Source organism: Nomia melanderi, chromosome 11, assembly GCF_051020985.1.
Source record: "Nomia melanderi isolate GNS246 chromosome 11, iyNomMela1, whole genome shotgun sequence".
Classification (NCBI taxonomy): domain Eukaryota; kingdom Metazoa; phylum Arthropoda; class Insecta; order Hymenoptera; family Halictidae; genus Nomia; species Nomia melanderi.
Window position 1 is genome coordinate 16494371 of NC_135009.1, and position 22002 is coordinate 16516372.

At 55.1% G+C, this 22002-nt stretch overlaps 1 protein-coding gene across 9 annotated transcripts in view; it reads left to right on the forward strand.

Annotated features, from left to right (window-relative positions):
- Window positions 1–22002, forward strand: part of Eip74EF (Ecdysone-induced protein E74) — a 242998-nt gene that overhangs the window by 139242 nt on the left and 81754 nt on the right. Inside the window, exon 1 of one of the 9 annotated variants that reach the window (XM_076372038.1) lies at window positions 19325–21234. The exons of the other annotated variants lie outside the window; for them this stretch is intronic. Within the exon in view, the coding sequence (XP_076228153.1) occupies window positions 20919–21234 (316 nt within the window). The 5' untranslated portion in view covers window positions 19325–20918. Of the gene's footprint in view, window positions 1–19324; window positions 21235–22002 lie in introns of those variants that run through there. 9 annotated transcript variants of the gene reach the window in all.

Sequence of the window (22002 nt, forward strand, 5' to 3'; positions counted from 1 at the left end):
GAGCGCGAACAGTATTACGAAGCCTCGTGATTTCGAGCCGGTTCGACCTAATTTCGACGGTAACGTCGGCCGCGCGCTGAAAACGCGCCGGGACCGCGGCGATCTTCAAGCTTCGAGCGATCCCTCGAGCGAACTGATTTTTCCTTCAATTTTATCGCAGCCGTCGACCACTTGGCTCGAGCTCGCGCGTCGAACGCGCCTCTCGCGATCGCGGTCTCGAGACGCGGAGTTTCCATGAAATCTTCCTTCCAATGGTTGGCTTTTTCGTCTATGCGAAGCATCGTCACGCTGCTGCAACCGCGGGAGAACAGACGTTTAACGGACTAGTAGCTTCTGAAGTATTTAAGTCTTCAGCGTAGAAACCTGAAGTGTGCATTGAGTCTTCTAACGTTCGAAACAAAGGGAACTACTTAATCTCTAGTAATTAGAGTAATTGAATTATTTCGAACGTTGTATTCTAAATGAAGAAACTTGGTGTCAAAATGACGATTTTTGTCGAAAAGTTGACATACTCGAGATCGACAGAGTTCCAAGTGGTTTAATTATTCAAGAATAAAGCTGGTAACGTGAACACGCGTCGTTTAATTATTTTAACGCTAAAACTACCACTTCTTATCGCAATTATTAAAAAATTCAACTCTTCTCCGAGAGATCATTCAAGAAATTGATTAAGCAGCACGCGAACCGCTTTCTAAATCAATCCGAGTCTCGATAGACGTGCTTTCGGAGTTTTTACAGAGGAATTTCGAAAACTCGATTCACCAGCTCGGTAATTTTAACGTTAAACGAACCTCTCACGAAAGAAATAGGCTTCGGGAAGCGATATACCGGCGCTTGCGAACGCGTGAATATTCGAAGATTATTCCGAACGATCGCAGAATTAGAAAGACACGCGAGGCTCGCGGTGTCGCCGATTAAATTCGAGCCGAGGCGGTTAACGTCGTTGGTTTTTCATCGTAGCTGTGGAAAAGAAGCGGCGAAACGCGAGCACGGCAGCGAGCGCGAATCACTCGAGCCGCCGCGGCGGATTCCGTGAAAATAGATCGCATTTCACTGACAGGGAAAATGGCGTAACACCGTTTTCATTGCGGGAATCGAGGTTACGGTATTATACCGCTCGAACGATGGCTCGCCGAGCCGAGCCGAGCCGAGCTGCGCCGCGCCGTGCCGTGCCGTGCGCGCGTGTCCAACCTATTCCCCTTTCAACGGCAACGCGGAAAAATGTATTTTTACTCGGCGAATTGTGTGTGCGCGACGCTTTTCGAAACGTCGCGTCGGCAACGAGGTTAACCGAAAGAAAAACGGAAGGGCTCGATTTTCGCTCGCCGCCGGAGAAACGCTCGGTCTGCGCTCGAGTCGATGCTCCGCAGTCATCACTCTCTTTTACTTTCCTTCTCCTCCGTTTTAACCCCTTGGCGTACTATTTACTTTCGCCACTAGGCTCATGTACCACTTTACCATCGACAATTCGGAGGAAATGCAACAAAATTCTCCATCCTACTTCAAGTGGAAATTTTATTTGAAGCTAATACAATGATAACAGCAAAATAGTTTGCTTTGATCCGTGGGTAATGAATAACATCGATTGTTGTTAAATTAGACTTCTACACTTTCGAATCTTCGGTTTAGGAACGTCTTCTGATTCCTATTGAAATAGAATAGAGTTTTATTGTAAACATTCCAGTTTAACAGCGAACGTTAGCTTCGAATTTGGGGATAAGAGAATTGTCGCGGGCGTCCTCGTTGAACGATGCTCGAAGCCTGTAGGTGGAACGATGATTTCGCGTTGACAGTTTGTTGGAGAACGCGGTAGACGAGTTTCTCTGGTTTCTCGATCCGAAAAGTGTCGATTTCGTTGCGATCCGGCCACAGGAAAAGTGCCGTTCCGCCGAGAAGACGAGGGAAAGGCGAGTCGGCCGGTCTCTCCGTTGCAGCGTGGCTGGCTGCTCGAAGAAAAGAAACGAGCCGAGGAAAAAACGGCATAGTTTCACTGTCCGCTGTTGCGATGCGCGGATTCACGCGACCTTAAGCCGCGTTCTCACCGCGGAATCCCCTCGCAGCGTCGCGTCGCCGACCGAGATTTCTTTTTCGCGCGTTTCCTTATCCGTCGGCTCGCCATCCTCGTTTCGATCCGGCGCGAATCGATCGATCACCGTTCCGCCGGAGTATACACACGGCTCGGCTCTCCTCGAACATTTAGAGAATTGACATTTTCACGGGAAATACAGGGGAATTTTGTAATCGCCCGTACGAAGCGGACTCCGCACAGCCTTCTCCATAGGAACGCAATTTTCTTCGCAGGCGTCCGTTCGTTCGGTTACGGAACGCGCATAATTCGAATCATTCGCTCGATTACGGAGACCGGTAATCTTCGAATTACGTCATTACCGCGGCGAACGAACGATATTGTTCGTTCGAGGCTCCGTGGAAAGATGGAAAGGAGTTGCTCTTACCGTGGAACCGCGTAATGAAACGCTGGTTTTCTGGACGAAACTCGGTAACTTGAACAGTATGAGCGACGCTACAATTCCTTCGGGCAGAAGTTGCAAGGTGGTTGTATTTTGGTTTCATTACAGGAATATTTCGATTTCAACGTTATATAGGGAAACGAAGTTTATTTGCATCTTGTTATTTCTCAAATAGTAACCTCCAATTTTCGTTGTCCGAGTAGTCGAGTATCGTGGTTTTTGCCACAGGCGTTTGGACACTTGAAGCGAACCATGAGAAGTGCTTCGAATCGTGGCAGTCACAGTTTCTAACTCTCATAAGAAGTCGCGAGCGAATCATTCGAATCCCAGTGAAACGCACCGAAGGAGCAAGTATCCCGAAAAGTATTCTCTTGTTAGGATATCTCGTTCGCCGGTTTTAACGGGTTCAAACGACAATAGCCAGCAATCGATCGCTCGTTAGCCGTGGTTTCCGTTTCCCCAGGCGCGAAACCCGGCAAAAAGACAGTCGCTCGAAAGGGAGCGGCGCGCGCGCGGGCGCGGGCGCGGGCGAAGGAGAGACGGGAAAAAAGGAGCAACATTATAATTTACAGCGTATCGACTTCTTTCGTAACCGTACGAACGGCGACGATAACGCCGCGCGCGAGGAAATGGTGTCACGGGAACGAGTCACGGAAATTAGCGGGCCGCGACTCGGCGCGACTCGATTCGTCGCTTTGATCCGAGAGAGCGTCGCCGCGAGTCGCGAGCGTTTTTCTCGGGTGCAAGGGACACGCGCGTGACGAAATTACGTTCGACATCGATCGAACCTGTCCTTACCGAACAGATCCGCGAGAGACCGATGCTCCCTTTACCGTAAATCGTTAACCTCTCGACTTCTAACGCGACGGACTCGCGAAGATGTTCAATAGAATTTACAATTGATATTCTGTTGTCGATTATTATACTCGGCAGCGAAGATTAATATAGAATATCTTGTTTCTCTTAATAAATGATCAGTGACGAAGTAGTTGCATCGATTGTATTGAAAACTAAATAATAAATCGAATATTCTACCAAAGTCTCGATTTCGAGAATCGTTACCGTTATTACCTTTATATCGCAAATATTAGATCGATGGACGTAGAATTGTAATGATTCCGAGTGAATCATTAACACCGACCCACCGAACCCGTCAAAATGGCCGGTGGCGGTCTCTTATTTCGCAACGATTGGTATCTGAAAAATATATTCAAAATAATCTTAGAAATACTTTCGTTAGAATCTTCTAATCAACATATAAATAAGCCGAATAGAATAGAGTTTCGAAATAAGCATCAATCACGCGAGACCGTCGATAGTTCTATCGTTAATAAAGAACACCGGCAAAGGTCAATCGAACCTCGACAGTTCCAGCGTCGAAGAAGATATTCGCAGGAGAGATCGTAAGGGCGGCGGAAAAAGCCTGCTCTCGAATCGGTTGGACGTATTAGGGATACAGGGACGAGAGCGTATCGAGCCGGTCTAGGCGATCGATGGAGGAAAAGGACGACGATAGACAGATCGGGCCCGCGAGTCGGGCTTAAAGCGATGCAACGATGCAAAGCCGAGTAGCCGGCTTATCTAGGCCAGGGCTAGCGCGGCGAACGAGCACGTTCTTTCGCTCGCTCGTTCGCTCGTTCGTTCGCTCGCTCACTCGTCGCTGGTTACTGGTGTACACGGCGTGCGCGATCGGCCGCGCGCTGCACGTGCATGCATACACGGCCGCCAGCGCCGATGCAAGCCGAGGATCACGCGCGTCGCCGGCCCGAAATGTCGCAAAGAGTCTCGTGCGGGAGCCACCGCGCTGTCTCCTCGGGGCTCGAGTCTCGCCCGCCGATCCTCTCGATCTCACTTTCGATCCGCGCCGCGCGGATCCCATCCCGGCGCCGATCGCGATCGCGATTTCCACCTGCGACCACCTGTGTCGCGGTCCTGCGCCACTTCCAGCCACTTTCGTTTCTCCGCTCGGCCTTTCGGTGGACCGATGCTTTCTTAGATTAACCGTTTGCTCGTTTGCATATCGGCTTCGCATTGGTATCGGCTATTACGGCTCGATCGTCCGTTCGCCGGGCCTGTTCCGCGAAAGTCGAATTCCAGCGGGCCGGACCGTGCGAACCGGAGCAGTTGGACTTAGCGGAAACTGATGGGCGACGCTCGGAATCGATATTGTTTTTCAGGGGTTTCTCGTCGATGCGTTCAGCTTCGATATTCGTAAAAGGAATTATTGAGGAACTTAACGCGGCGAGCGCCGTGTCAGTCACTGTCATAACGGAGAAGGTAACCGACGTCGAATGAGAATGTTTAATAAGGTGATTATGTCGGTGATTGTGTGATGCAAGGATTGCAACGACAAATGAATAATTCTGCCTGATTCTCTTTGCTACAGAAGAACTCTACCGACAAGATTCTCGTGGCGCTTGGCGTGTTAAAACCCTCGTTACAAGCGAGAGACTGAGAAGTCTGACATAACCACGGATCATCCAAAGGTTCTGGACGAATATTCCTCACTCTTAAATTCTGAGATTCCTCACTGTTAAATTTTTTAATAATTTCGTCTACCGACAACCAGTGTTGATTCTCAAGTTCCGTCATTCTTCAAACCGTATCACCTCGCGAACGAGGATGTTTTCGAACGTCCAGAGCCTTCGGCAGAAAGCTGAATTTTACATCGGAATCGTGCACGCCAAAGAAACGAAGAGCCGCGCGCCGATCGTCCGCAGTTCGAATAATTAAACGACAACCTGCAAACTCGCAACCTTCTTCGTCGCCGCGCGGAACTTCCGCAGTCTAGTTTGAAGTCGAAGCTTCCAACCGAACGATCGGTCGTCTCTCGAATTCCTGCGCGCCGGTTTCTCCCTCTCTTTTCTTCCAGCGCGTCGCGCCGAGGAACGAAGCCATTATTTCGTTCGCATTCGTCGATGTTCAGCGTCCAGTAGGTGAGAGACTCGAGCTAGCGATGCAAAAACGCGGACAGGTTTACGGCGCTCGCCGATCGCTCGCCGGGTTTTATCTCCGGGTTCCGGCTCCGTCGTTTTATTAAATAGTTGCCGGTTGACGCGCACGCTCGAACGCGATTCCGGGAAACTCGTCTGAACGGCGCGAGCGCTCGTCCGAAAAACAACGCTCGTCGACAGCGTTGTTTCGTCGGGACCTGTTTAAGGTATCCAGGCGCGAGCCGCGCTCGTTAACTCGCTCGCTATCGAACTGCAACGCAACGGAATCGATACGGCTTAATTATATAATTGTCCTTATCAGAGGCGTCAAGCGTTTCCATCCGTCGACCGCCGCGAATGTCTCGAACCTCTTGTACAATAATGCTGATTCGTAACGAAGAACGGTACTCGAACAATTGACACTTTGACGTCACCGATATTCTGACGATGTTTCGCATGGACTCGAGCGTTCATTTTCCTTGTGACGTATCGAACGAATCGAATACTGGGTGCATGAGACACAAGAGAGATGCAACGATTACGAAGAATCTTGACTTTTCTATTCGATGAACAGAACTGTTTCGAGTGTATAGTTTCAATGATTGTTTAGTCGGCAGTCGAAGCGTTAGACATCTGATGTGACAGTGTTAGCGAATATTCTTCGCGTTATCAAATATTCTCACCCGACGATCTGTTTGCGATCGTCCTCGTGCATTTCGCTCCCATTATCGGTCACCGTTGATTAATCAGCTGATCAGCGAACGCAGAATGCTGAAGCAGTAACAAGAGTCCACGATAATCATCAGGATGTTTTGGTATCCGCGACGTCCCGACGTTTCAGCAGCTAGTTCGTCGCCGCGGTTACGTAAACGCGTAACGACGATTCGCGTTGTTTGTCCTAGAATTACCGCGGCGCTCGGTTGCCGGCGCGGAGAGGAGAGCGGCCGAGAGAAGAAAGTAAACAGCGCCGCGCGCGGAATCGGCGCGGTAACGCGGTTACGCGTTTTCCGCGGCGTTTCGCTCGCGTCGCTCGATCTCCGAGCGGGTTTTCGAGGGTCGGGGAACGTCGCCGCGGAGAAAGGCGTCGCCGCCGCTGCTCGCGAGCGTCCCGCAAGAACTCGTCCGAGCGGACAGGGGAAAAGCTTGACGAGAAGAGGAGACGAGCGATCGGAATCATCATAGCCGGCGAGAAAAACGAATACGGAACGCTGCACTGCGTCTCGCGGACGGATCTTCCTGTGCAATTTCTTGCTGCCCTGAGTCACGCCTCGGGAAAGCTGAACTTTCGTTCGTGTCGATAGGAACGACGAATAACTCGATGATCTTGCGAGACGGGGCGATAGAAGAGGGATAGAGGAGGAAATGGAACCGGTAATACCCCTTCGAATCATTGAATCTTCGAACCTTCGAACCTTTTAGCTACTGTACGCCATTACAGTGACTTTCGCGTTTATCTTTTCGAACGTCATTAATGGCACAATTCTCCGTCATCGATAGTCGCACGCATTACAGTCCAATCTAACGTACTCGCGCACTGGAAGATTCTATCAGTCTCAGATTACAATGGTATTACACGTATGATGCACAAGTGAAAGGTTAACCGACGAGTTCACTCGTTCAACCTGTCGACCTGGCTCAGTTTTCCGCATTCGCGAGCGAACACCTAATACTAAATGTGACTGTATATTATTCGAATTCCTGTCATCCCGAAAAACACGGGGCCGAAGGATCGCCTGCCGGCTAGATTTTCCTGTTGAGCTTCGCGTCGATTCCGGAGAGGAGCGAGGCGACGCGGCGAGGAGAGAGAGATTGTTTGATCCGACCCCTAATTCTCATTAATTCGTCGGCCGCAAAAATTCCGCGACAGGTTACGCCAGCGAGCAAATTTAACGAGCCGGAGCCGCTGCCGGGGAGGAAGAGGAAAGGAACAGGAAAAAAAGGAGCCGGGAGCCGGGGAGGAGAGAAGGACGAGTCGCCGAGCCGGGACGCTCGATCGAGGCCTGGATCGGCGTACGATCGAACTTTCGTCCGTCGGTTCGTCGCCTTTGGAACAAGAGGAAACGGACGCTGGTAGTCTCGATCGGTTCCTGCGCGATTCCAGCGCGGCGAGGACGAACGGAAGCGGTTGCCAACGCGTCCCGACGCGACAGCCTTTACGATAATGAACTATTTTCTCCCACGTTAATCATCGCGCGTATCGCGACCGTTTCGCAACAGTTCGGAAGATCCGAGCGGCGGGCAGCATGGCAGTGAACGCGTTAGCGTTCGTTATCGATTCGCGTTTACTCTTAACCCCGTCGCGGCGTAACTGGAACTCGAAGCAGGAAATAAAACCTGAGTCACATTTAACCGCGTCGCATGACGCAGCCTGCATGACAGCCGCTCGCCCGCTCGCTCGCTCCGTGACACAAATGAAGCGTATTTTTGCTTTGCGCACGAAAGGGGAGTGATTCGGTCGGTAGACGCCGGTTAGCTCGGCTCGGCCGGCCGCGGCGGCGGCGTTGCGTTCCCCGTGTTTTTCACCGATCCTCCCCTTTTCCCGCCCGTGTTCCGCCGCATGAAAATGCGCGACGCGTTCGAAATCGTTCCGGGGGGGATTTGAAATTCGTCGGACGTCCGTCGGCTCGGGCTCCTCGCCGAAGCGAGCGACGCCGCGCGCTCCCTGTGACGTCAATGTTTGAAGAGGCATGTAAACGCGCCGGGACACCGCGGAGATACGATTTTCAAGGATGCGCCGGCGCGATCGGTATCGCCGATCAAATAATCGTCGTACGTTCCACCGCCGGCTGTTCTCCGCCTTCAGCCGATTTTCCCGCGAGCAGTCCTCTTAGAGGAGCTCGAAGACACTGTTGTTTCGATCAGATACCTAATACGAATAGATTCTAATCTCTCCGTGACACTCTCCCACTTCATCCCTCTTTCGACTTCGACATGCCCTCAACCAAGACTCGAAGAAACCTCTCCAACAATCTATCCAATAAGAATATACTCCAGAATAGAATTCACAGGATTCAACAATCAATCTTCGAATGAAAAGAGCAACAGCTCTCCCTCGTTTCTCGACGTCAACACACCCCAAGGAAAGCCACCCCAATTCCCAAACCTCGAGTTCCAAACGTTTCCTCGAACGATCTCCCGCACAATGGATGCGCACACGCGATTAGCCGGCATTCCAGCCCGGAATTCTCTTCCCGGCGAGTCATCTTCTTACAGTTAGAAGGGACGAGAGGCAGCGATAGAGAGAGAGAGAGAGAGAGAGAGAGAGAGAGAGAAACGGAGAGAAAGAGAGGCGACGGAGGACTTTTTCGCGGCGAGTTTCGTCGCCGGCGTAGCCCGCGCTCGGCGTCGGGGCATCGGCTTAAAAATAGGTCGGCGACCAACAGGACGCGAGAAATAAGACTCGCGGAAGGTGTTGGTCTCTTCTTGGTAGCACCTTCTCGCTACCAGGCTCTAGCCGCGCGCGCTCGTCCCGCTCGCCCCCTCGCCGGCCCGGCGGCCGTCGCTCGCGAAGGGTCCTCTCCGGCGATGTCCGTCCGTCTCTCTCTCTCTCGAAAAGAGAGCCGGCGAGCGTGTCGCGTTCCCCGGTCGTTCGTGTGCGTTCCACGGCTCCCTCGGCTCTCCCGGCTCCTTCGACTCGGTCCGCGAGAGTTGCAGTTGCAGTTCGCGCGCTCGGTGGGGGTACGCAGGCCTTGGGAGAGTTCGCTGCACCTCTCGGAGTCCGTCCGTCCGTCCGTCCGTCCGTCCGTCCGTCCGTCCGCCGTCCCGCCCGGCCCCGCGGGCCCCCTCGCCGCGGCTCCAACCGTCCGCCTCGCGCCGCGCCTCCTCCTCCTCGCCTTCTCGTCTTCTTCCTCCTCCCTCTTGGCTCGTTCTCCTCCTCCTCCTCGTCGCCGTCGTCGTCGTCGTTCTCCTGGTTCGGCTCGTTCTCTCGATCCTCGGCCGTCGACGATTTCCCCTTTCCAAGCCGCTTGGCCGAGACGCGCACATGCAACCGGCCGCTAGGCCTCGCGCGCACATGCATGCACGCGACTCTACGCTCGCGTTCTCTCTCCTAGCGGACACGGTTTCCAGCGTGTACGCCGGCGTTCGCCGTACCAGGGTTCCCTCTTTCCTTCGTTCCGCTCGCGTAGACCGTCTTTTATTTTCACCCTGGCCGTGCCCCTCCGGTTCCGTTGACGAAAAGCAGCTCCGAGGTGTCTCGAGCCGTCGCGGACGGCTCGGGACGCGCGTCCCGGCTCCGGACAGGATCTCGGATTCAACTGGAACTTTCCATTAATCCGAGTCGCTCGCGGGACCGAAATCGCCGGGAACCATGGTTCCTCGGAGTCCCGTTCGTGCGCGAGTCTTGCGTCGCCTCGGGTGACCCTCTCGGTGCCCTGCGATTTTCCATGGGCCTACCGATAATACCCGGATAATGCGCGCGTTCGAGACGCTTATTACAGTAATCGTAACTGTCGTAAACCAAGATGAATATTCACCTGTCCGTCATTTTATCATAAAATCTATGCAAGCAGATCGACTCGCGAGTACCGAGAGGGTTGCGTTCGTAGGGACCGAATATCGCTGACCTCTTTCCAATCGAGTCTTTAGTGGTCGAGCCGCGAGTTCGCTTGGAAAAGCCGAGGAAACCCAGCGAGGAGGAACAGCGTCCGGCGAGCAGAGTCACCTGCGCGTCGGAAGAGCGACATGAGCCGCGGGCTGCCAATTGGCGAGTGGTCGCGCGTTCCCTGCCACGGTCGGTCTCGTTTTCCCGAAGGTTCGCGATCGCACGGTGGCTTCCTCGATGGAAAAAACGAGGAGAGCGAGCCAACGATCGCGCCGCGCTATATATAGCCGCGAATTTATAAATAGCCCGGAGGAATTCGTGGGCAGCGGCGAATGCATGGTAAATTAAATGCGATTCGACTTCCTGCCAAGAAGAGTCCGCTCCCCGACGAGGAAGAAGGGAGCTCGCGTACGCGAGCGAGCGACGGAGAGAACGAGACACAAAGGAGCTGCGGGGGAGGAGGACAGAGAGGGCAGCGGGTTGCGCACGGTCTCGAGGAGCGCGTGGAACTGTGCCAAGCGGGTGTGCGGCCGCGATCGACTTTGTAGACACAATAAACGAACGTTTCAGCGGTAATCGGGCAGCCCGCGACCCGGACCTGCCTCAGCGTCGACGCTCCTCCGCGAAAACGAGTCGAGCCGAGTCGAGGCGAGTCGGAGGAGCGCGTCCTCGTCCCCGGATGGAAGCGCGCAGGTGCGGCGACTACGCGCCTCCAGAGATACGGCCCCGATAAAGCGTTTACTGCCGCGCAGCCAGCCAACGAGCACCGCCAAATTATTCCCGCGCGTAAACGCCGCGCGCGGATGAGTTATGCCTCGGGTTCCGCGCGACGGAGGCGTGTTCCGGACAGATTCTCCCTTTTCCTCTCTTTCCGCGGTCGAGCCTCGCGCGACCCGCGAGATGGAACTTCGTGGGAACTCGAGGATCCTTTGGACTACGGCGTCCAACGGTCGTCTTCCGATCGTTCTTCCGCTCGGTTCTACGTGGGTTCTGATCGAGCAAATATTGCTGCTCGGTTTTTAGACTGGGTCTTTAGACGAGCCGCGAGACTCTCAGCTGTGGGCTCAACTCACGCACGAATGTGAAACCTTCGTGCAGCACTTGCAAACAGATGATTCAACTACTCGAGCAGCAAGGTTCCCTTATTCTACGTTACTCAGGTGTTCGATAAACTTCATAGGTTTCTTGAATTTCATACCTTGTCGAAGGTTTGATACCAGCCTCAGTTTCCTCCGATTTTCCTCGAAACTTAAAATTCAGAAACCACTCAACGTCCTACGCGAGGATACAAGACCACCCACGGAAGTCGAATTTCCCTGGAAGACATCAGCGAATCTTCAAAGGAGAAGATGCGCGAAGAGGACGCTCGGGGACAACGCCCAGCGTAGGTGCAGAGCGGTGGCTGCGCGGCGCGCGGAATAGAAAAAAGAAATGGAAAAAGAAGATCGTTAGCGACGACGGGGCCGGGTTGTTCCGGCCGCGTGTGACCGAGCACATTGTAGACACAATAAAGGGGAACGCTTTAAACAATAACCGTCGCGGCTCGTTTGGCCGGACGTGCGTCGAGGAGAGCGCGCGCGGGTGCGTGAGCCTCTAGCCGGCTCGCGTCCTGCGTGTGTGTCGTGTCGGGGTCCGCTCGAATATACGGGCTGCGCGCGGACCTTGGAAGCCGTTCGTAGCGGATCGAGGGAATCTTTCCGGTTCTCGCGGACGCGAGCCAAGGGGAATTCTTCTTCTTCTTCTTCGTCCACCTCTTCGCGTTCTCCCTCTCGTTCCGTCGCCGCCCCGCCTGCCTCCGTACCTCTCGCGCGTTCGCCTCTCGCTGAAAATTCATTTCGCTCCACGTATCCGCGCGCGTACGCGTCCAACTCTGATTAACCCCTTGCACTACTTCGACCAGCCTCGCCGTTCGTCGTCGCAATTTCGGGTTAAACGCTCGCATTACGAGCGAGACGTCGGCGCAATTGTGGCCAGGATTTCGAGTGCGATCTAACGCGGGGATCGCCGCGGTGGCCATCGCTGCGTGTACCTAATTGCTACGTGCGAGATTAACCCCTCGCTTTACAGCTTCCTTTCCTGTCGGCGGAATTACTCGATACCGCCGAGCATTTCGCGGGATTGACGATCTATTAAACAATAGGCTATTTTCGGACTCGTGGGGTACTCGTCGTGGCATTACAACGAAATTATCTCCCGGATCGTTTCGATTGTTGGATGCTTTCTGGAACGATGCATCAAAGACAGAGGAATCTCCCCTTCGACCCCGAGAATCCACGACAGAGAAATAATAACCCCGAAGTCGAAAGATTCGTGACGTGCTCCTCCGTTCGCGATCCGTCGTGCAAGGCAACCGGTTGATACCGAGCGAGAACATGAAAATTCACGTGGCAGCGTATCGTTCGAGACGTCCGGCTGAAGGAAAAAGCTCCGCTCGACGGGGAAACTGGGTAGCGCCTAAATTCGATCGTTTGCATTCTGCGCGGTAAAAGCGCCGGCGGCGCTCGCGTTATCCGGCTCGATCGGTGTACTTTTAATTGGATTATTAAGCGGCGAGCGGTACGTGTGCCTGTACGGAGAACGCGAGGACGAAGAAAGCGTCGGATTCGGGATCAACGGGCCGGCGGGGGGAGCCGGGCGAGAGAAAAATCCTCACGATAGGGAAATTGCCGTAATAGCCGGTGTGTTATGTGGAACGTGGCGGCGATTTCGCCCGTCGCCGTCGCCGCGACGCGAGCGCGCGAGCGCGCCTTCGTCTTCCACCTGCGTTCCCTGCGCCGCGGCTTATGATTTTGCGCCCGCGAAAAGGAAAACGAGCCGGCACGCACACGCGCCGCCACGGATCCACGCACCCTCGTGTCCTTGGAAAGTCTGGATCGCGAGATCGCGCTCCTTCACGGTTTCTGGCACTCGGGCGGAGGAGAAGCGGCGCCAGGCGTCGCCATGGCATGGCAACCGAGTGCTCTCCGGTTCGATTCGATTCCAGAGTTCGACGAGAAGACTCTGCGTCTACCGTCCACGCAAGATGGCTTTTCGCTTGTACGAACGACAGCGGCGAGGAACGGTTCGACGACGGAGAATCAGTAGAATGAGAACGACCGAGACGGACACTCCGAGAGACGCGGGAGTTCTGGGCGTCGGATGGAAACATGGCGAAGAATCAATTTTATTCGTCTCGATCTTACTTTCTTGAAGCTAGTGGATCGTTGTTGTGATCGAACTAGTCCGAACGATGCGAATCGGACTGATTCTCCGAGAAGTTAACCCTTAGCACTCCAGATGGTTTTGTAATCTATCAGCAGCTGCAACTAATTTTTATAGTATCCCTAGCTATAACATTTCTTAGAGATTTTATTTCCCTTCTTAGCGCAAAATTTGGATGTGTGAAAAATCGAATAACTGTAGGGTAGTTTCTTTAACATTCATTCAAATATCTAATATTATTCCTGATGCAATACTGGGGCCTACAGAGTTCAAAGGGTTAAAGGTTCGTTTGAAATCGGTGCGAGATACAGACTAAGCTTACGAGAATCAAGCATCGCGAGGAAACTCAGATTGAAATGTTTGGTAAGACGAGTAACGAAATGATAGCGAAATTTAAGAGCTACGCTAGCAAACGTAACTAATTCTAATCATCCGTCTTTGTCGCGATACAGTAAGTCAACGCGTTAGCGCGACGCGACATGAATCGTACGTATGAATGAAACCGCGTGTTTTACGGTGACACCGAGCGCGTTGCAACGATATTTGTCATTGTTATGAAAGGAGAGAATCGAGGTCTCCGAAAGACTTTCGATTCGACCGAGGCTTTCTAATAAGGCGTCGCTCGGCGTGACTCGAGCTCTTTCCTGATCACGGAGAGCGAGTTACGGGACGGGCCACGGAACAATTGGCCTCCGTCGGATCCGTTTCTTCGATTCCGGCGTCGACCTTCGATCGCTGGAAACGGCGCAGAAGAAACCGCGGACGGGGCGCAGGAGGAAATCATCCGCGTCCGACGAGAGAAACGTGTTGTCGAGGAAAAGTGCGCGTTAGTCTCGGCCTGAATCGCCGGCTAATGCCTCTTCCTCCTCCCCGCCGCGGCCGGCGGCCGGTGCCGGGTAACAAGAAATTAAAATCGCCGTCCCGTGCCGCTCTAACGAAAGTTCGAACGAAATTTCAGAGAGATTCTCCTCGTCGACGATTTCGCTTTCTGCCGCGAGCCGCGAGCGAAAGAAACCTCGAGACTTTTACGGGGTTTTCTAAACGCTACGCCGACGGGTTTATTGAAAAGTCACACGCGACGGATTATCGTCACGACGCGCGGGAAACTCGGGCGATCTTAACGGTGGACGGCAACGCGATCCCCGTAGGTTCGAGTTCGTTCGTTTACGAGGCCTCGAGCTTCGCCATTAACATCGGAATCACCGCGTAGGACTACCTTCCTCTGATGCGTTTAAGGAAGCTTCTTGAAAATAGAAATCTTTTCAAGAATTTTCGAAACTTGGAAACTTATCCGTAAAAAAACTGAGTTACGTATCAAAGTCTTACACAAAAGACGCATCTATTCGTTATTCGAACAATGAAATGATTCTTTCGCTTTCGAGTGTAGATATCTAACCTCGAAGTCGCCGTTATGTATTCGACTACGAAGGGTTAATTGTTTATCGAAAGTTCGTCTGAAGGAAGCCTTCGTACGAAGATCGGGGAACGTCGGGAGGTGAATGAAGGTGGTAGAAACGTTCCGAACGGTTCCACCGGCAGGCGTGGACGTCTGGAACGAGGAAAAAGCGTCTTCGAGACGAGGATTACCGTATTTCGCGTGCCGAGCGACGCGGATCACCGGCTCCTAACGATCTGGCGAGGTTCTACTCGGTTTCGGGCGGTGCATCGGCGGACGGCGAGGGGAGGGCCGCACGCCATGGATATTTCGACGATAATTCGGAGCCGGAGGCGAGAATGATTTACTCGAAACTGGCCAGATTACGATGGTACTCCCGGTACCTAATAGTAGAGTGTCGGGCGCGGAATGCGAGCGGGTTGCAGGTGCGCGAGTCTCGACACGAATGCGTGTCAGTGGAGAACGTGTGTTGACTCTTTGTCGGCTCGTTGCGTTTCGCTCGATCGAGTCGTCTCGATCGGAGTTGGAAGGGAAGGAGAGATTGGTGGCTCGATAAGCGGATCAACGGAGCAACGGCTGGATCGATGGATAGATAAATAAATAGATGGATAGACGGATCGGTCGACGGGGGGGGGGGGGGGGGCAGCGGAAAAAGAGAGAAAGACTGGACATTGTAATTGCAGGGAAACACGAGGCTAGAAAAAAAGGCCTAGATACACTTTCTTCGCTGTCGCTCGGACAGGAAACGCGTCTCCTGCTCCGGTGCCCCGGTAAAAACTGCATTTCTCTTTCGGTGCTCTCCTTCCAGAAGCGTCGCGACGTTTCACGGCGTCGGCCGCTCGCCGTTCGCGCGGGCGCCGGCTCAGCTCCCCGCGGCCGCGCCGATCGCAACTCGAAAATTCGATGGAGCGATCTTCACGAGCGAAACGCAGCCGATTTCGCCGTAGAAAGTGGAAGACGGAGAGCGAACCTCGGGACAGCGGGCGCGCACGGCCGCGCAGGAGCGAGCGCGATCGAAAAAAAGACCGCCAGGAACGAGAGGACGCGCGCGGACCGCGAAAATGAAAGTGAAGCGACGAATTCAACGATACGCGAGATATGCACCTGCTAATTAGAAACTTTGTTGCTCGCGAGAGATCGGGCTAATTGCCGCCTCGCCGCGGCGGTGCGCGTTCCAGGCTTTTCTTCGAACGGACTGCTCGCGGGAAAATCGGAGTAACCTCGACGAAATTTCTCTTCGGCTGTCCGTCAGCTCGAGACGCGCGCTGTTCTGTCAATCTATCACGCTTTTTGATCAATCATTTGCATCTTTTAATTTGTTACATACGCGTTGTTCTCGAATAAATTTCCGAGCGGGAAGCCGATCGTCGATCGCTCCAGAGCATTGGCGAGGTTTCTCGAAGCGATCGCAACGCGGGAACACGTCGCGCGTGCTTTTGTTTTGTGTATCGAATTTGTTTTTACCAAACGGTTACCAAGGAACTTTTGGAGTGCCCGCGTCTAGGTCCGCGCGAACAAGTAAAATCGGCCTGTCGAGGCGGACTCGACGCAGGACCGCGAAGGGTTAAGTGGAACACAGTCGCTTTCGAGCGTGCACGGCGGCCGGCGACGAATCGGAAGCGCCGCGGGGCCGAAGAAACGCGCGGCGGATTAGAAATCGTGGTTTTCCTGGATTGGGCGTCGTCCCGTTCCGAGATCGGCGAGAGTTACGGGTTTTCTCTCCCAGCCCGGCACCGTCCGCCGGCGTTTTTGCGCGAAAATAACTCGCCGGCTCGCGTCCGCGACGCCGCATCGCGGAGGAACGACAAATCGACGACGGCGAACGCCGTTTTCTGCCCGCGTACGCTTTAACGCAGACGTTCCTGTCTCCGTTCCGTCGCGGGCGAGTCGCTTATCTAGTTTAGGCCGTTCCGAAGCGTCGCGTTTCGCTGGCACTCGCGGAAAGGCCTTGATATTTAAAAATTCCAGCAATCGCGCGAGTCTCCCTGTCAGATAAACGATAGTCGGACGAGTGGACGGTGAATTCGCTTCTGCGGATTTCACTCGAAACGGGGGAATTGCGAAACGCAAGGGGTTGCTCGCAGGAAAACGACTCGTCCGTCGGAAATCGATGGTTCTCCGGATGCCAGAGGTACAAGACGCGTTCCCCTTTCGCGTGTCCGTTCGACGAGACAGAACTCGTCGATAGGAATCGCGCGTATCGCTCGCCGGTTTTCATGGACAGCCGTTTCCAAGGGAAAACGCCACGCGCGAGTCCCTCGGAAAACGAGCGCGGGTCGCGAGTCGTTGCGTTCTCGACCGGTTTTCGGCAACAATGGAACACACACCTCCGCCCTCTCGTTTATCCTCGCCTCCGGCAGGAAGTGCAATTAAGGCCAGCCCGTTTTTTGCGTTTATCGGGGAAACGTATCGGGGAAGTCGAAACCTTCGGCCTAGAAGACGAGCCTTCTCCGCCTCTCTTCCCGTCTCGTTCGCGGGTCGTTACGTTTCCAGGATGGAATCGCGAAATCTTTCCTCGGTCGCGTATTACTTTATCCTCGAGAGAATTAACCCCTCGCCTCCCAACGTTGCGTCAGACTCGCGAGGATTGCGAGCGGAATCTCAACGAATACTCGCTTGATTCCTCCGACTATCAGTCCAATATTATTTTTCTGTCAACTGCAGCGCTCGACGATAGAACGAATCGTGCAACGAATCTCCATAAACCTAACCTCGATTCTACATTAAACTTAATCCGAGATTACAATTAAAAGCCCGTACTCCGCAGCTCGAGGGAAGCCGAAACGCGATTCGAGACGACCGTTTTTCGGGTCGGTGGAACGACGAACGGGGTTACGAAATCGGTCACTCTCAAGGCCCGCTTTGTGTATCCCCGTTGCAAAAACACTTCCGACGGCGCGTAACCCCGTCGACGTTGCACCTGTGTTTACCGGCTGCAGAGAGAGGAGGGGAGACAGGGAGGAGGAGAGCCGAGACACGCCGAATTGGAAGTTCCTTCCCGCCGCGACCTCGTACGCACGTTCACCTATTGTGTACCGTACATACGCAATCGTTCCAGCCTGTCCTCCTCTCTTTCCTTCTTCCCCTCTCTCTCGCTCTTCCGCGCGCTCTCCTGCAGACCGGCTCTCTCCTCCGGCTCGCTCGCTCGATTTCATCCTCGAGAAGACAATGTCAGGGACCCGGGGAGACGCGAGACCGAGCAGCGTATTTTGCTGAATCGTTTAGAATCGCCACTGATTCCTCTCCCCCTCTCCCTCTCTTTCTCTATTTTTCTCTCTCATGCGCACAATGTCTCTTTTTCCCCCTGTTCCTCCGCGTGGCGTTCTCTCTTTTCCCCTGGATCTCCGCGAAACGATCTGGTTCGTGGAACCAGAGCGGACGATCCGAAGCGTCTATTTCCTGTATCCCTTCCGTGGATCGTTTGGAGAAAAAGCTCTCTCCCCCCCCCCCTTTCCGGATTGAATCCGGAACGGGTTTCTACGATCGTAAACGGCGACACGCAAGCGAAGATAAATGATAAATAGACAGCAGATGTTCCGCGCGAATATAGATTTTCGTGGAGCGTAACCCGCCGCGCGGAGGAACGCCGAGGGGAGTGGCGTTGATAAACGCGGCGGCGTTCGATGGAAAGCTTCAAGGGCGAGCTGGTTTTTTCGGGAATCGACGGAGGAGGTGGTTTCCGGATGGTCAGGCGTCGTCTGCCTCGCGAGTTTCGTCGGTTCCGGAGACAAAGCAGCGGCGACAACGGCGACCGCGCTTCGAGCCGATAAAACCGAAACGACGAGTCGATGCGCGGCTCGTCCCCTTCGGTTAACAGGTTAATCGAATCGCACTCGAAGAGCGGTCGCGCTCCGTTTCTAGCGGCCGCGATCGAAGGTTAATGTCATGAGAGGGGCTACGTCACGAGCGACGACGACGACGACCACGAGATGCTCTCTCTCCTCTCGTCTCCTCTCCTCTCCTCTCCTCTCCTCTCCTCTCCGCTGGTCCGCGCGCGTACGCACACGTATGCGTCCTATCCCAATAGCCGGGGAAAATATAATAGCTCCCGGAGAGCGCGGACAATTCTAGAACAAGGGAGGGGAAGGGATCTCGCTCGGGACAGAGAGATACGAGGAAAAGACGCGTACGCGCGCGAACAGGGACGGACGGAGACGGAGTCGTGGAACGGGCGGCGATGGTCGGACGAAGACGGGCGAAGCGGTCGAGAGAGAGAAGCCGGGACCGGTAACGACTGAGAGACGGAGGCGGACGAGCCGACGGAAAGAGAGAGAAACAGGGAACGAGGGATAGAAGGACAAAGATCGGCTCGCCAACGGAAAGAGGGAAGGAGAGGCTAGAACTGCCAGCGGCGGAGCGACGGAGGCGGCTGCCAACGGACAGAGAGAGGAACAGGGAACGACACACGGAAAGACGAACACGGCGTCGGGGCAAGAGAGAAAGGGAAACGGAGAGTCCGAGATACCTACAAAGCAGCGGCACAACAGAGAGGGAGGGAGAGAGAGGAGCAGGAGAAGACGAGCCGGAAAAAGAGAAACAAACAAGGGGAGGAAGCGAAGGGTGGAAAAAAAGGAGCGAGCCGAGGGAAAAGAGCAGAAAGCGGGCAGAAGAAGGGGTTGGCGCGTAGCTGCGAAAGGGAAAGACGGAGGAAGGGAGGGCTGGGCTCGGCCGAGAGGGGCGGGGAGGGGCGCCGGTGGCGGCGGCGGCGGCGGCGGCGGCGGCGGCGGCGGCGGCGGCGGCAGGATGGCAGGGTATCACGGCAGGAACATTGCGGTAGGCTACGCATGCCTCGCGACAGACGGCTCGCGACTGTGTGTGGGTGCCGTTCTCGCGTCTCTCCGCTCGGGTCCGCGGAACTCTGGGCGCGCGGCGCGCGGCGCGCGCGAGACTACGCTACTCCCTCGATAGGGGTCCGCCGGCAGGCTCGCCGCTCGGCGGAGAGAGAGGAGAGCGGCCGCCGGCCGAAAAGAACCGAAGCCAGCCGACGGAGAGTGCCGAGCGGTCGGGCGCTGTGTCGGCTTGTGTCGCGCCGCTCGCGCTCCGCCGAGGCAGTGTGCCGGCGCAGCAGCGCGAGCGAGACAGAAACCGAGCGAGCGCACAGTCCGCCGCCGCCTCGGAGAGTTGGGAGTGTGAGAGTCTGGAGTAGCGAGTGAACGAGTCTGGACTAGCGGGCTAGCCCGGTTCCGAGTCAGTCAGTGTGCCACCGGCGACCGTAGCCTCGCCGCGGAGAACGTGGATACGCTTCGACAGTTTTCCCTGCGCTCGTCCGCTCGCTCGCCTTTTGTTTTTTTTCCTCCTCCTCCTCCTGTTCTTCTTCTTCTTCTTCTTCTGCTTCTTCTTCTTCTTCTTCTTCTTCTTCTTCTTCTTCTTCTTCCTCCACCTCTGCTTGTTCTACCGGTGCTCCTTCCTCTTCTAGTTGGATTCCGCTGCTCGTTCTCGCGCTTCTCTTTCTTCTTCTTCTTCTTCTTCCGTTCCCAGCCCGGTCCCCTCTCGTTTGTCATTCCGGGCCAGTTGCCGCGCCGGTCCGATACGATTCCGCGGCACACCGGCCGATCCCCACGGAGGATTCCTCTGGACAGTGCGCCGCGTGTTCGTTTTTCGCGGAACGCCACGGAGGAGCGAGCCGCGGGTACCAGTGAAACTTCGCGACGTCTGGACTCGTCGAGGGGACTCGAGGAAACCGCTCCGGAGGAATGGTCGACCGGCTGCACGGCCACGAGGACCGAACGTGAACCGTGCTCTCGGCGTTGCTGAGAAATCGCCGGTCGAGGGAGCATCCGGCTGGCCGTGCGTCACGCGCGCCACACGGGACGAACACACCGCCGGAAGAGTTGCGCGCACCTCCCACGAAGACGCTGCTTCTCTCGCTCTCTCTCCCGCGGGACGTTCGCTTTCGAGGAATTCCGGCGGATCGCTCTTCGGGGGATACGCGTCTATTGCTCCGACAGTCTCGTCGTCGCCGGTGTGAAACGGTCCGGACCAGAGGGACATTGGGGATTCAGTGACACTCGCCCGTGAACCGTGCCCCTTAACCGAGTTTTCGTTCCGCCCGATCCGAGAAGCTGTTGCAAGAGTGCTCGAGTGACACCGGGTGCGTCCGAGACCAAGCCCAGCGCGGCACCTCCACACAGTATATATATATACGTACATAACATATCGGTGACCGCGAGAACACCGTACGAGTGTGACATGTTCGATCGCAGCGGGGACCGAGTGCCGATCGGGAACCGTTCTTGAAGGACCGAGGATTCACGGGAGAGCAGCATGGCAAGTGTGCTGTGGTGGTAGCCGTGTGGAGCGACGCGCGGGACAGTCGGCAGGCGCTGGCACAGGCAGCGGAACCAGGCGACAGGGCTGGCTGCGAAACGGCAGGCACGATGCTCGAGGACCAGCCGTTGGATTTGAGCGTCAGGGTGGGCGACTACGCCGAGTTCTCCAGGGAGGAGAACGACCACGAGCAGGAGCGCAAGGAGCCGATCGACGATTACGGGAACGCGGCCGCGGCGCTCAGGCTGCGGGGATGCTTCGTCGCGGCGACCTCCACCGAGTACTCCCAGGAGAGGGAGGACCGTACCTGTTCCGAGGACTCGGACGACTCGTGCTCCGACAACAATCAAAAGGACGGGACGACGAGGTCGAGGTCCAGGCCACCGGGCACCAAGCCCTACAAGAAGAACCTCATGAGACGATACCGTGAGTCCCGATTGCTACTCTGCGTCTACGCGACCGTTCCTCTCCGCTCGAGTAACGCTGCGTTCTCACCCCCGTAGACTACCCCCTGTACTTTCAACCGGCACGCGTCGATTTCCATGAAACTCGAGACTCGCTTCCCGAGGAGATATTTCGCGTATTTTTCCGAACGTCCACTTTGAAGGGCTGGGAACATCCCTGAATTCCGGGGTGGAAAGTATACGTTTCGCATCTCGAAAACTAGGCGTAGAAGAGGAACGTTTAAACAGTTCGATTTCCCTTCCACGACCCCTAGTTTCAGGGATACCGTGGAACGTGTATTTTCAACCCTCGACTGTAAGGGGTGTTTTCAGTCATCGCATGTTAGCCGATAAAACTCGTGTCGAATATTCGCTCGAGAACTATGTCCCGCGTAAGTTCCATCGGAATCGACTGGTTGGAAAGGTTACTTTGTTCGATGCTTGCATTCCGCGGGAGCGTCGAATCTACCGAACCGAGAGCCGCCAGCAACGATGTATCCTTGTTCGGGACTGCGAGGGTTAATGCAGGTTCACGCGACGCGTTCTGGAATGCCAGCCGGTTGCATTGAAATATGCAGTTCTTATTTCAGCGGGGAAACCGTGACACGCCGGCCGTTAAACGGCCGCGTAGTCCTGGCCTAATTGGTCGTCTACGTGTTTCGCGCGCAAAGCGTCGTCCCCGTGCCCGCCATTACGCCGGCGCCATTCGAGATCCTTCGAGGATCGCGCGGTTCGATCGATCCTTCCCGAG